This window comes from Linepithema humile, chromosome 3 (genome assembly GCF_040581485.1).
Source record: "Linepithema humile isolate Giens D197 chromosome 3, Lhum_UNIL_v1.0, whole genome shotgun sequence".
NCBI classification, from domain to species: Eukaryota; Metazoa; Arthropoda; class Insecta; order Hymenoptera; family Formicidae; genus Linepithema; species Linepithema humile.
In genome coordinates this window covers 9,817,309-9,828,736 of record NC_090130.1, presented here as the reverse complement: position 1 = coordinate 9,828,736, position 11,428 = coordinate 9,817,309, and the positions used below count along the sequence as shown (strand labels likewise).

Genomic DNA, 11,428 nt, shown 5'->3' with positions numbered 1-11,428 from the left:
AGCAAACACAGATATATAACAACTATATTGCAACAATAAAACAGAATGTAACATGTAATGTAACATGTATGTTACATGTAATACAATTGTTAGTTGTAATTTCCCACTCACAGGCTTGTTGCAGTTCTATCACATAAATATAACGCGGTACTAAAATGCCACGTAACTGTTATATAAAATAGATATATCATGCAAATAACATGCAATATAGTTGTTATAAAACTGTTATTAGATTTGTTATTGAATAATTACATTCTTATTAGGTTAGGAATTAAATTAGGTTATTAGCCTGTAAAAAATGCAAATCTCAGAAATAACAGATCCGTGAATTAATTCTAAGCAAAACTAAATAAAATATTTTTGTGAATTAATATTTCATTTAGTTTTGCTTAGAATTAATTCAAAGTTCTGTTATTTCTGAAAGTTGCATTTATTACAGGCTAATAACCAAAAGCTATAATAGAAAAAGCAAATCATAATTTGAAAAATATTTTATTTTACATTGTTTTTTTTTATTTTACATCAGTTTTATATTATATAATATGTACATTAAAGAGGATTGCAACATGTAACATTTTTTCACTAATTTAGCTTAAAGTTAACAGTAATTCTAGCATTAAGAAAAACATTTATGCACTTAAGATTATTTATATGTGACAAATAACTTTCGAATATAACATAATTGGAGGCCAATGCGGACTTTATCTCCAAAAAGAGATAGTCCCAGCACTCACTGGCTTAGATTCTAAAAATCTCGTCAGTGCGGACTCTGTCATTTTAAAATTGGCAGTCCCAGCACCCACCGACGTAATTGGAAACCAATGCCCTCATCAAGTTTAAGCCAATGCGAACTGTATCAGGCAATTGATTTGTTATCTTACTTATAAATTTATTAAATAATAATTCTTCAACTATTAATAATCATTTCAATTAAAGAACGTAATGAATAACACTAACCTCTAAAGGACGGGAAGCCGATATATATATTACTATGACATATACCTCAAAGTTTTAAATTGAAAACTTTAGAAATCGTTCGAAAACCATCCCCGTCCTCTAAGGGTTAAGACCAATAAGCATGAAAAAAAAATTAAGACCGATGAATAGGTTCAAACCAATTGACCAATAATTTTTAACCAATTAAAATAATTAATTACATTTATAAACAAAAAAAGATTAAGACCGATAAACAGGTTTAAACCAATTGACCAATAATAATTTTTAACCATTAAAAAAAAATTACATTTATAAACGAATTCGACGATTTAGTTTACCCCGCAGTATACAAAAAAGTTCGATGAGGCCAACATCTCTCGTAGAGCTTTGATAGTCATACTTCTGACTACTCCACACGTGTGTTTACTCCATTTCCTTCTCCTTAGCCTTATCGCTTCTTTCCTTTCGCTGCTTGGCAAAGCGAAACCATTCGCTGGCGATATTATCAAATTCAGTCTCTGTAAGACTGAACTGCGATGTTATTTCTCCTGCAAAAATTAAACACAATACATTAATGAAAACATTTAGAAATTTTTATTTATAAGTTTAAGAATATATATTAACATACCTTTTAGAATATTTATCACCTTTAAGTTAGAAATGCGAAAATTATTTCGTAACCCTTTCCAAGAACATTGCATCGCACATTCATTACTGAAGATTTTCTTCAGATTTCGATGTATGCTGTCCTTCGGATTATTTCCGCCGGTTTTTAAGATAAATTGTCTCTGTAACACAACAATGTTTATATACAAATTAAAATTTTAATATTATGAGATTAAACAATTAATAATAAAATTTATAAACTTACAAATTGCACTGCTATCTCCTTCGTACGTAATAATACCTTGTCAAATTCCTGTACAGCATCAATTGTTGTAAAAGGTAAGAATTCTTTCATTATTTCACAATCTTGATGTAGATCCGAAGCTCTTTGTGGATAGGATGTTTTTACAACATCCTCAAGTTTTTTTAAACGTTGTTTGACTTCTTTATGCGAAAGATTTAATACGGCTAGCATTCTTAATATTTGCTGTAGCATTTCTGCAAAATAAAATAATATACATAAATATACATAAAAACGTTCACAAATTTTAACATTATAAACAATCTTAAAAATTTACCTGTTATGTTTGAATTATTATCAGTTTGCAAATCATTAGTATTTTCAAATCCTAAAATATTTTAATAAATCCATTATATATAACAATAAAAATTTATTATGTCAATACTTTATTTATTATTTTTTTCAATAACGTACCTTCTATTATTATCGGTGTGTTGAGGTCTATATTACTTGCAACATGTGATTCCATTTCTCGTTCTGAAAATGTATTAACGTATTATTTTTTATAATACAATTATTGCGAATTATATATTATTATATGTTATAATTGTTATATGTTAACCTTGTTGTGCAGTTGCTGCCATAGCATAGTCGCTTGCGTTTGATATGGTTGGGATTGCGTTTGATTGTGATTTATTTAATATAGATGCATTTGATACGAATGCATTGGAAATAGATGCATTCGACATAGATGCATTTGATATAGATGCATTAGAATATTCATATTCTAAACTGAGCGTATCAGGATACAAGGGTGATGCTGATATTGCATTCGAATACAAGCGGCTTTCTGTAAATAAAACAATAAATTTTATTTAACATTTATAATTGTGCAAAAAAATCATTTAAGTATTACACTTTAATATTTATGTAATTGAATTATTAATTCAAATATTGATAAACATTAAATTTTCATATAATACATACTTTTTTTATTTGCACATGGGTCAGATTCTTCCTCACTACTGCAACAATTGAAAGGAATATGTTGCCTTTTCCCTCGTCCTAATCTTTCTTCATCTGTTGTTTCATAATTTGCATCTGATGCATTTTTCCGAGCGGATTCAAGAGATGCTGCAATGAAAAAAAGAAAGTATAGTATTTAGTAAAATCGTGAAAATGTTCAAAAATCTAATTTTGTATTATTTATTATGCAATGTAAGATATAAAAATCTTTAAATACTTACTACAATATTTTATAAAGTTCACGTCATATCGTTTCCACGTATTATTTGGATGAGCACAATTTGCTATTAGCGTTGCACAATTGGCTGTCCGTGGTGGCCACCAACATTCACGAACTATATTATTATGTTGAATGAGCCACAATATTGGAATTTCAGAAAAAGTTCCATCCGACAAAAATTTTACTACAGCGTAGTTTGTTTCTTTATTTACTTTGGCCATGATCTTTTAATGTAATCTAAAAAAAAAAATAACATATCAATTTATAAGGTCTAGAGAAATAAAAATCTTTTTACTAATTTTATCATATTTTGATTGAGAAGAATTTATTCATAAAATTAATAAAAGTTTCATATTTCCAAATCGTCAGTTTAGGAATAAATAAAGCGACATAATTGGACGATTCTCTATGTTAATAATTTTAATCGAATAATTAAACTTTTTTCCAATTTTAAACTTTATTATATAAATGTTACTAAATCTTTGCTATTTTGTACACTTACCTCAATACCAAATAGTGCCCTTGTACATAAATCCGCTAGATATATTCAGTGTTTATTTGATAAACACGAAAGAATCAATTTTAATTTTGAAAATTTTTTATAGTTCATTATTAACGTTAAAAAACTTCTTAATTCACATTACCTTTATATGAAACATTATAATACATGCAATCAAATTTATTGCATCTAATTTTCAATAATTTACGCTGCAATATATCACGAGTGCAATAAGGATACAGGACAAAATTCAATCTGAGCAGTGAAAAATCTATCTATGCTTTCATAGAGTTTAAACCAGTGCGGACTCTATCTCCAAAAAAAGATAGTCCCAGCACCCACTGGCTTAGACTCTGAAAATCTCGTCAGTGCGGACTCTGCCATTAAAAAATTGACAGTCCCAGCACCCACTGACGTGATTTGAAGCCAAAGCCCTCATAGAGTTTAAACCAGTGCGGACTCTATCTCCAAAAAGAGATAGTCCCAGCACCCACTGGCTTAGACTCTGAAAATCTCGTCAGTGCGGACTCTGTCATTTAAAAATTGGCAGTCCCAGCACCCACCGACGTAATTGGAAGCCAATGCCCTCATCAAGTTTAAGCCAGTGCGGACTCTACCTCCAAAAAGAGATAGTCCCAGCACCCACTGGCTTAGACTCTGAAAATCTCGTCAGTGCGGACTCTGTCATTTAAAAATTGGCAGTCCCAGCACCCACCGACGTGATTGGAAGCCAATGCCCTCATCAAGTTTAAGCCAGTGCGGACTCTACCTCCAAAAAGAGATAGTCCCAGCACCCACTGGCTTAAGACTCTGAAAATCTCGTCAGTGCGGACTCTGTCATTTAAAAATTGGCAGTCCCAGCACCCACCGACGTAATTGGAAGCCAAAGCCCTCATAGAGTGTAAACCAGTGCGGATTGTATCAGACAATTGATTTGTTATTAGAAATCATCCTTATAAATTTATAAATTACAGTTTTTATAAATGTAAGACCAATATAGAAGAAAAAATATTAAAACCAACAAAAACCGATGGAACTTTGACTAATAAAGAAATATTTATTAATGTAAGACCAATATAGAAGAAAAAATATTAAAACCAACAAAAACCGATGGAACTTTGACCAATAAAGAAATATTTATTAATGTAAGACCAATATAGAAGAAAAAATATTAAAACCAACAAAAACCGATGGAACTTTGACCAATGAAGCAATATTTATAAATGTAAGACCAATATGTTGAATAAAAAAAATTCAAGACCAATAATAAGAAAAAAATTTGAGACCAATAAGCATAAAAAAAATTAAGACCAATAAAAACCGATGGACTTTAACCAAATAAGAAATGTTTACAAATAATGGATCAATACGTACAGATCAGTCATTTAAAAAAAATTCAAGATCATAAGCATAAAAAAATAAGAAAACCAAGAAAAACCGATAAACCTTAATCGAAAACAGTGTATTTCTGATTATTTCCGCCGGTTTCTAAGATAAATTGTCTCTGTAACACAACAACCTTGATATATAAATTCAAATTTTAATGTTATTTAAGCATAACAAGAAATAAAGACCATGACCTATATAAGCATAATGAAAAATAAAGACCGATAAAAACCAAAAAACTTTTATTTGATATGGTATTGCAATTAAACAGTATTTTTCTGTTGCAGTAAGTAAAAGCGGAATTGTGATGTAAGAGCCTACTTCAGAAAGATTTTTAACTTTCAAACATTTTCTGGTTATTCGTGTTACTGGAATTTTAATAGTATTTGAAGTCGTATTCTTTGCAATTTGAAATATGCCAAGTCTTTCTGAAGGACATGGTGTTGTGAAAAAAGAAGTTGGATTTAAAAAACACTGCGCAAGAACAAATAAAACATTATTTTCTTCAAATATTTCTAAAATAAAAGCCACCGACTTGTTATCTATTAAAACACAATTATCAATTTCATTTATACCAATTTTGAAATTTTGAAATTGTAGATAAGAAATTCTGTTGTTTTTAAAAATAATGATTGGATATTGCATAACGCGGAACGGTTGGATTGGAAGCTGTGATTCTTCGAATATACGATTGGACAACTCTTCTAAAGGTTTTCCGGATTGGTGTAATTTTCGTTTTATTTTCTGCATATAATTTTCGTATTTGAAACAACTAAAATTATCTAAGCAACCAAAGGTTTGTACATCTTTGGCTATATGAAGCAAGTTGTGAACATTATAAGACAGATATTCATCACCGTAGATATTACCAAAATTAGAAACAAACCATATTAACAATGAATTCGCATAATCATTGAATGAAATACATAATTGAGGATCAGCCAATATCCTTACAGCAATGCTAAGAGTAACAAAGTGATTGTAACAATACGGAGATAGCACAGATTTCATAACAATTATACCCGTGTATAACAAAAATTGACGGAATTCCGTTGCCTTCCATCTGTCTACATCATTTAAAGATCTAGGTTTTCTTGAAAATTCGGATGAAATGCAATATTTTATCGCTAATAAATCATGTGAAACGGAATCAACATCACCTGTTACTAATCTGACATCTTTTTTTCCTCTGACCCATAATTGCAACATTCGTTTCATAACACCTAAACAAACAAGATGCATATAATCCAATCCAATTTGCAATACCATGTCAATTGAAAGTCTCTCTAAAATAGAATCACCATTATGATGTTCGGATTGAGTCCGATTTCTAAATGACTGATCTGTACGTAAAGCGTTATTTGTTTCTGGAAAAATCACTCTATTTCGCACAAAATCACCTTCTTGAATGCATTTAGAACATGCAAAATATCCCGTATGACCTTTTGTACATGTAATAAATGATTTTGCTGGAGCATCACATACTATTGCATTTACAATAACTACATATTTTTTATTGGAAACAATTATACCATTTTTGGAAAGTAATACCAATTCATCGACAAAGTTTGCTAAGAAATCATTGCAATTATTTGGTTTGCACATACCGTGATAAACTCCAATTATAACTGGCAACGTATATATATCAATATCTTGAATAGAAATCATTATTGGCCAGAATTGACTACCAGAACTTTTTGAAATTGGCAACCCATCAACATTAATATTAATCTTAATGTTATTATCATTAATAAAATTTGAATACATTTTTATTGATCGTTTCAAACCTGATGCAAGACCAAAATGGATATATTTACCACTGCCCAGCGAAATAAAAGTTGCAGATGTATTGCGTGGTGTTTTAACTAAAACCCTAACATCAGTAGGCAATTCAACGTGACCGTGTTTCCTCAAAATTTGTAGTAATTTGTTTGAAGTATTATGTGATATACAACGCTCAATTATGAATTGTTGTAAATCTTCTGTTAAAGTTGTACCATTATTGCATTCGCTATCTGTTGAAAAACTTTCCTGCAATTCAGAGTTATGCTGAACATTTTCGTTATCTGACAGCAATTGTGCTGATAATTCATTATTTTCGTCTTCATCTTGGGAAATGTTAATTTTAGACGTTTCAACACTATTAATCATAGTTGTTTTTGTATTTGTCATTGCACTAGACGCCTCATCCAATTTAATTAAATGCAAAGTATTATAATTAAGAACTTTATTTAATTCGTGATTTATTAATTGATTCTTTCGCCTTTTGCATAAAAACTGAATATCTTTAGGCATGATGTATTACTATAATAAAAAAATAAAAAAAAATAATAAACAAATATAAAATATATATATATATATATACAATATTTTCAATTATAGATTAGTATAGATTTGTTGTTAGTACTAATATGTCAGTTATTAAATTATACAAAGTATAATTATACAAGTACAAAGTATTTAACTTTTTAGTAACTTTGTAAAAACTTTCTTAACAATTTTTAATTTTCCATTTGCTCTTATAATCTTTGAACATCAAATTTTCAACATAAAAATATTAAAATTGAAATAGATTGCAATTTGCATAAGTTTCAATATATAATTTTGTAAATATTATAAAATATAATCTAATATCGTATCCTAAATATATAATCTAAATATCGTAATTATGAAAAAGTTACTTACCAACAACGGAATTCTAATCGTGTCCCAAAGTCTGCACCGCAGTTAACAGTTGCCAAAAGTTTTAAATTAGTTTACAGCTCGCTGTTTATCGCCACTGTAATACTGAAAAAATTGAAGATAATTATAGCATTTAATCTTATTAATACATAAATTTATAAAGAAATATATAAAAATGCATACGTATTTGACACGCACAATGTGAGAGACGTCTAGCATTTGTTAAAAAAATAACACGTATGAAAAACTTGAATATCAAAACAAAAGCATGTAACACACACGTGTATGCAAATATATACAGAGTGTTCCAGACTTATCGCAATACCCTTGAATGTCAGATTTTGAGATTATTTCTGAGATGAAAATGTAAACATCAAAATTAATGGGTGTTACGATAGATATGGAACATCTTGTGTGTGTGTATTTAAATCAAACGATAAGTATAAATAAGACAATGTAAAATTCTAAATAAAGATGATAAATATTTTTACAGACTCTAGTATTATAAATAACAATTTATCAAGAACCAAAAGATGATAAATCCTAAACAAGACAATGCATTCTTGACACAAAAAGAAAGCTTCATTAAGGGGTATAAACAGGGTAAAATTTTGAAAAAATCGATTTTTCAGGCCATATATGAACAAGAATATCAATATTCCCTGATTTTATTTAAGCAACGCATACGATCAATTTGCTGTCAACGAGGCAAAAACAGCTGTTTAAGGTTACCTCTTGTAAAACAGCCTTAATTATATTATACAAGGCTATAAAAATTTGTATATATACTTGAATATTAATTGCATAAAAATACCATTAAAAAAATTACCTGACTTTATTATATATATATATATAATACTCGCACGCTCCATTATACCGTGTCGTGAAAGGAGAAAAAAAAGTATCATTTACGTATCATTCGATTTACGATCCATTAGTTATTTACGTATCGTACTTTTACGAGGAACTCACGTTTCACGGTATAACGCCGTGTATATAAGAAGATAACGCGATCATAAAGAAAATATTGCTGTCGTTTACAAACCAATTGCAACGAGCTAACTAGACGACGAAAGATTCTCCTCCAATCCATCGATGAATTTGGCACGCTTCTCTTCCACCAACAGTCAGTCGATGTATATGTCTTTCTTGGTGCTGACGTCGATCAATCTTAAGCCGAGCATGGTGTTAGCAGGAGAGAAGTGATCAAACGCCGGTTCGACGACCACCGAGACGAAGTTCTTGTCCAGCACCAAGTCCTTGAACCTCACGCAATCGCCTACCAACCAGTCGTTGTTCATTGATTCTATTCTTATTTATTGTAAAAAAAAAGAAAGTTATTGCTAAAACTCATTGAAAAAATAATTCAAGTCGAGTTCAATTGTGGGAAGAGCGCTTTTCTCTTACCAACAAGTTTCGCCTTCACTGCCTGATACGGCAATCTTAGGAACTCGCTTTTCAACGGCTGCAGACTACTGTGTTGCACTATCGTCACATCACCGAAGTCACAGAAGTACACAGACACTTCATTATCGCTGATAATATTGGTAACGTATATACCCTGAAAAAAAATCAAGTGAGTTAATTGAAAAACTATTCTTTCTTCGCGTAACTGTAAAATGATGTGTGTATTATCTATATAAATTTATAGATCTATAGACAGAGATGTGCGAGATCGCATACCTGTACCAGTCATTGTTGAATATCCCCGCGTAGAGCATGCCCTTGCTGACAGTTTCCAATGGTAGACCATCGTATGTGATGTAGCACTTTTGCAGATCTTCCATCATTGCCTGGAAAAAGATAAAATTCCGATATAATAATTTATTTTGTTTGACTGCTTAAGCTTCAACATAGGCAAAAAATATATGCCTTTGTACGTACTTTCAGCTCATTCGCATCATTTAATGGTTGCACGTTAAAATGTCCCGAATGTGCGGCCAACGTTATGTGAACATCAAAGTACTGGCCGATATTCGAAATCGTGGGCGGGTTCAATTTGCCGACAGGCTCGAGAGCACGAGAATTCTTGCGTTCCACGCGTTTCTTGGTCTTGATATTATTGTTGCTGTCTTCGTTGACTCTGCAAATGTAATGATAAAGCGTTTACGATCAAGCTTAAAAACTAAAGAACGCAAGAGCAGTGGAACAGAATACAAAAAAATATGAAACACAAGTCAAATGTAACAGACATATCCCTCTCTAAAAAAAAGGCATATTATTATTTACTTTTGAAGTTTCTTTTCGTTGTCATCGTGACGATTATCAATCGATTTATCTATTGTCAAGTTCGCGTAGATGATTTCATTTATTATCGATCGGTTGTCAGAGATGATTGCATTTGACAGTTTGTAAGAAAAGAAAAAAAGGCGCGCGCTACACGTGCGCACGTATGTCCTAGTTATAAAATATACAATAAAAGACACAACAATAAGACGATGCATTCTTGACACAAAGAGAAAGCTTCATTAAGGGGGACTTCTATCTTGTTAGGCAAAAAAAAATCGTTTCTTTTTTGTATTTTTTAAAAGGCTGGGACTTCGAGAATGTCTCTAAAATGGCACAAAGATACGAATACTTACTTTAATAGCTGGCTGTCCAAGTTCACTGCTTGATTAATGGAGGCCAGTATGTTATTCGGTCCGACTCTTTTAAATATCTCCACCACCGGGATTCCACCGGATGCTATTCTGATGACTTTCGTCAAAAGCAGATCCGTGTCCGAGACTAGCTCGCGGAATCTGGCCACGAGCTTATCGTCGTACATCGTCGCAGTAATGATGTCCAGATAGATTTGTGTCGCCCAGATGCGTCACCTAAGCAGGAAGGATGCAGAATATCTTCTCCAAGAGATGCAGCAAATTGGATTTGTACTGCTCCTTGTATCCCTCGTCGATGAAGAAAACCGTGACGAGTCCGGCCTCGGATTCTATACATTGGACTCGATGCCAATAGTCGTCCTCTTGAACGGTCTAAAAATGGCCGATGATCCTGCTGACACCGAGGTTGATTCCTTCTCATGATTGTAATGCTTCTTCATATCAATCACCAAAGCACGCGTGCGCAAGTGTCGTGTAGCTCTCACGGTCCAATTGCGCGCGTACAAGCAATGCACGCGGCGCAATAAAATGTACGAGCCAATCGCGCGCATAGAAGACAATGCGCGCGCTGTATACCATTAGTACCGTTAAATAACCTAATGTAAATAACGTAATATTAGCTATTTACATTAGAGTCCGTATCCGGTTTCTGCTAATGACTAATAAATCCCGCGTAATTGAAAATAATAAATTAAATTATTGCAGAAACATTATAATACAAATTTCTTTACCAATATCAAAATAATTGTTATATGACAGGTTTCATAACATTAATATAAAATCAATATAACATTTGTTGTATAATATGTTATATTTATGTTACATTACTTCTATTTTTAAATAACGAGAAGCTAACAAAGCAATGTAACAGCTATGAAATAGCTATTATATTGCGTCTAAAAAAGAAATTTATATTAATGTAATATAAATACCGTGTAACATCTGTTACATTACATGTTACTTTCATGTTATGTTGCAGTTAAATTCAGTGTTTGCTGGGAGGCTTGCATTAACCTGGCTGCAATCGGGCTCAGACTAGCCAAGACAGTGTTTCTAGTGTGGATATAAAACCTAGATTTTTGCAATGTAACCTAAAAATCAATTCATCTCTTTGTGTTTGAGTTGTCTGCACTATAATTATATTCAGGAAAATTTTAATAGATGTACTTCAAGTAGATTGGAGTACTGATGGGGCCAAATTGAATAAATCGGGCAATATGCAAATTTGGCCG

The 11,428-nt window shown here is 31.5% G+C and overlaps 2 protein-coding genes across 5 annotated transcripts; both read right to left on the bottom strand.

The window, feature by feature from the left end:
- Positions 1-476: 476 nt before the first annotated feature.
- LOC136999105 (uncharacterized) lies at positions 477-4,125 on the bottom strand. Its single transcript, XM_067352657.1, has 9 exons — positions 3,532-4,125; positions 3,031-3,266; positions 2,771-2,917; positions 2,406-2,633; positions 2,258-2,320; positions 2,121-2,171; positions 1,808-2,040; positions 1,565-1,724; positions 477-1,484 (listed from the first exon to the last, which is right to left on the bottom strand). Exons 2-9 carry the CDS (start codon positions 3,248-3,250, stop codon positions 1,360-1,362), a joined length of 1,227 nt encoding a protein of 408 aa, XP_067208758.1. The 5' UTR covers positions 3,251-3,266; positions 3,532-4,125; the 3' UTR covers positions 477-1,359.
- On the bottom strand, positions 4,054-11,190 carry LOC136999104 (tudor domain-containing protein 7-like). 4 transcript variants are annotated; one of them, XM_067352654.1, is made up of 7 exons: positions 10,179-11,190; positions 9,481-9,679; positions 9,280-9,389; positions 9,004-9,157; positions 8,642-8,907; positions 7,600-7,701; positions 6,708-7,218 (listed from the first exon to the last, which is right to left on the bottom strand). In XM_067352654.1, exons 1-4 carry the CDS (start codon positions 10,361-10,363, stop codon positions 9,088-9,090), a joined length of 564 nt encoding a protein of 187 aa, XP_067208755.1. In that variant the 5' UTR covers positions 10,364-11,190; the 3' UTR covers positions 6,708-7,218; positions 7,600-7,701; positions 8,642-8,907; positions 9,004-9,087. The 4 variants fall into 4 exon arrangements, with proteins under 4 accessions (XP_067208754.1, XP_067208755.1, XP_067208756.1 ...); XM_067352655.1 differs by having other exon boundaries at positions 8,642-8,902; XM_067352656.1 differs by having other exon boundaries at positions 8,642-8,875.
- Positions 11,191-11,428: the final 238 nt, after the last annotated feature.

Excerpts from the sequence above, each read along its gene's own strand:
- LOC136999105 (XM_067352657.1), bottom strand. The coding sequence starts at position 3,250 with ATGGCCAAAGTAAATAAAGAAACAAACTACGCTGTAGTAAAATTTTTG. Across the intron at positions 2,321-2,405 it reads GGCAGCAACTGCACAACAAG|AACGAGAAATGGAATCACAT; the intron begins GTTAACATATAA and ends ATACATTTTCAG. Across the intron at positions 2,041-2,120 it reads TAATAATTCAAACATAACAG|AAATGCTACAGCAAATATTA; the intron begins GTAAATTTTTAA and ends TTTATTTTGCAG.
- LOC136999104 (XM_067352653.1), bottom strand. The coding sequence starts at position 7,209 with ATGCCTAAAGATATTCAGTTTTTATGCAAAAGGCGAAAGAATCAATTA.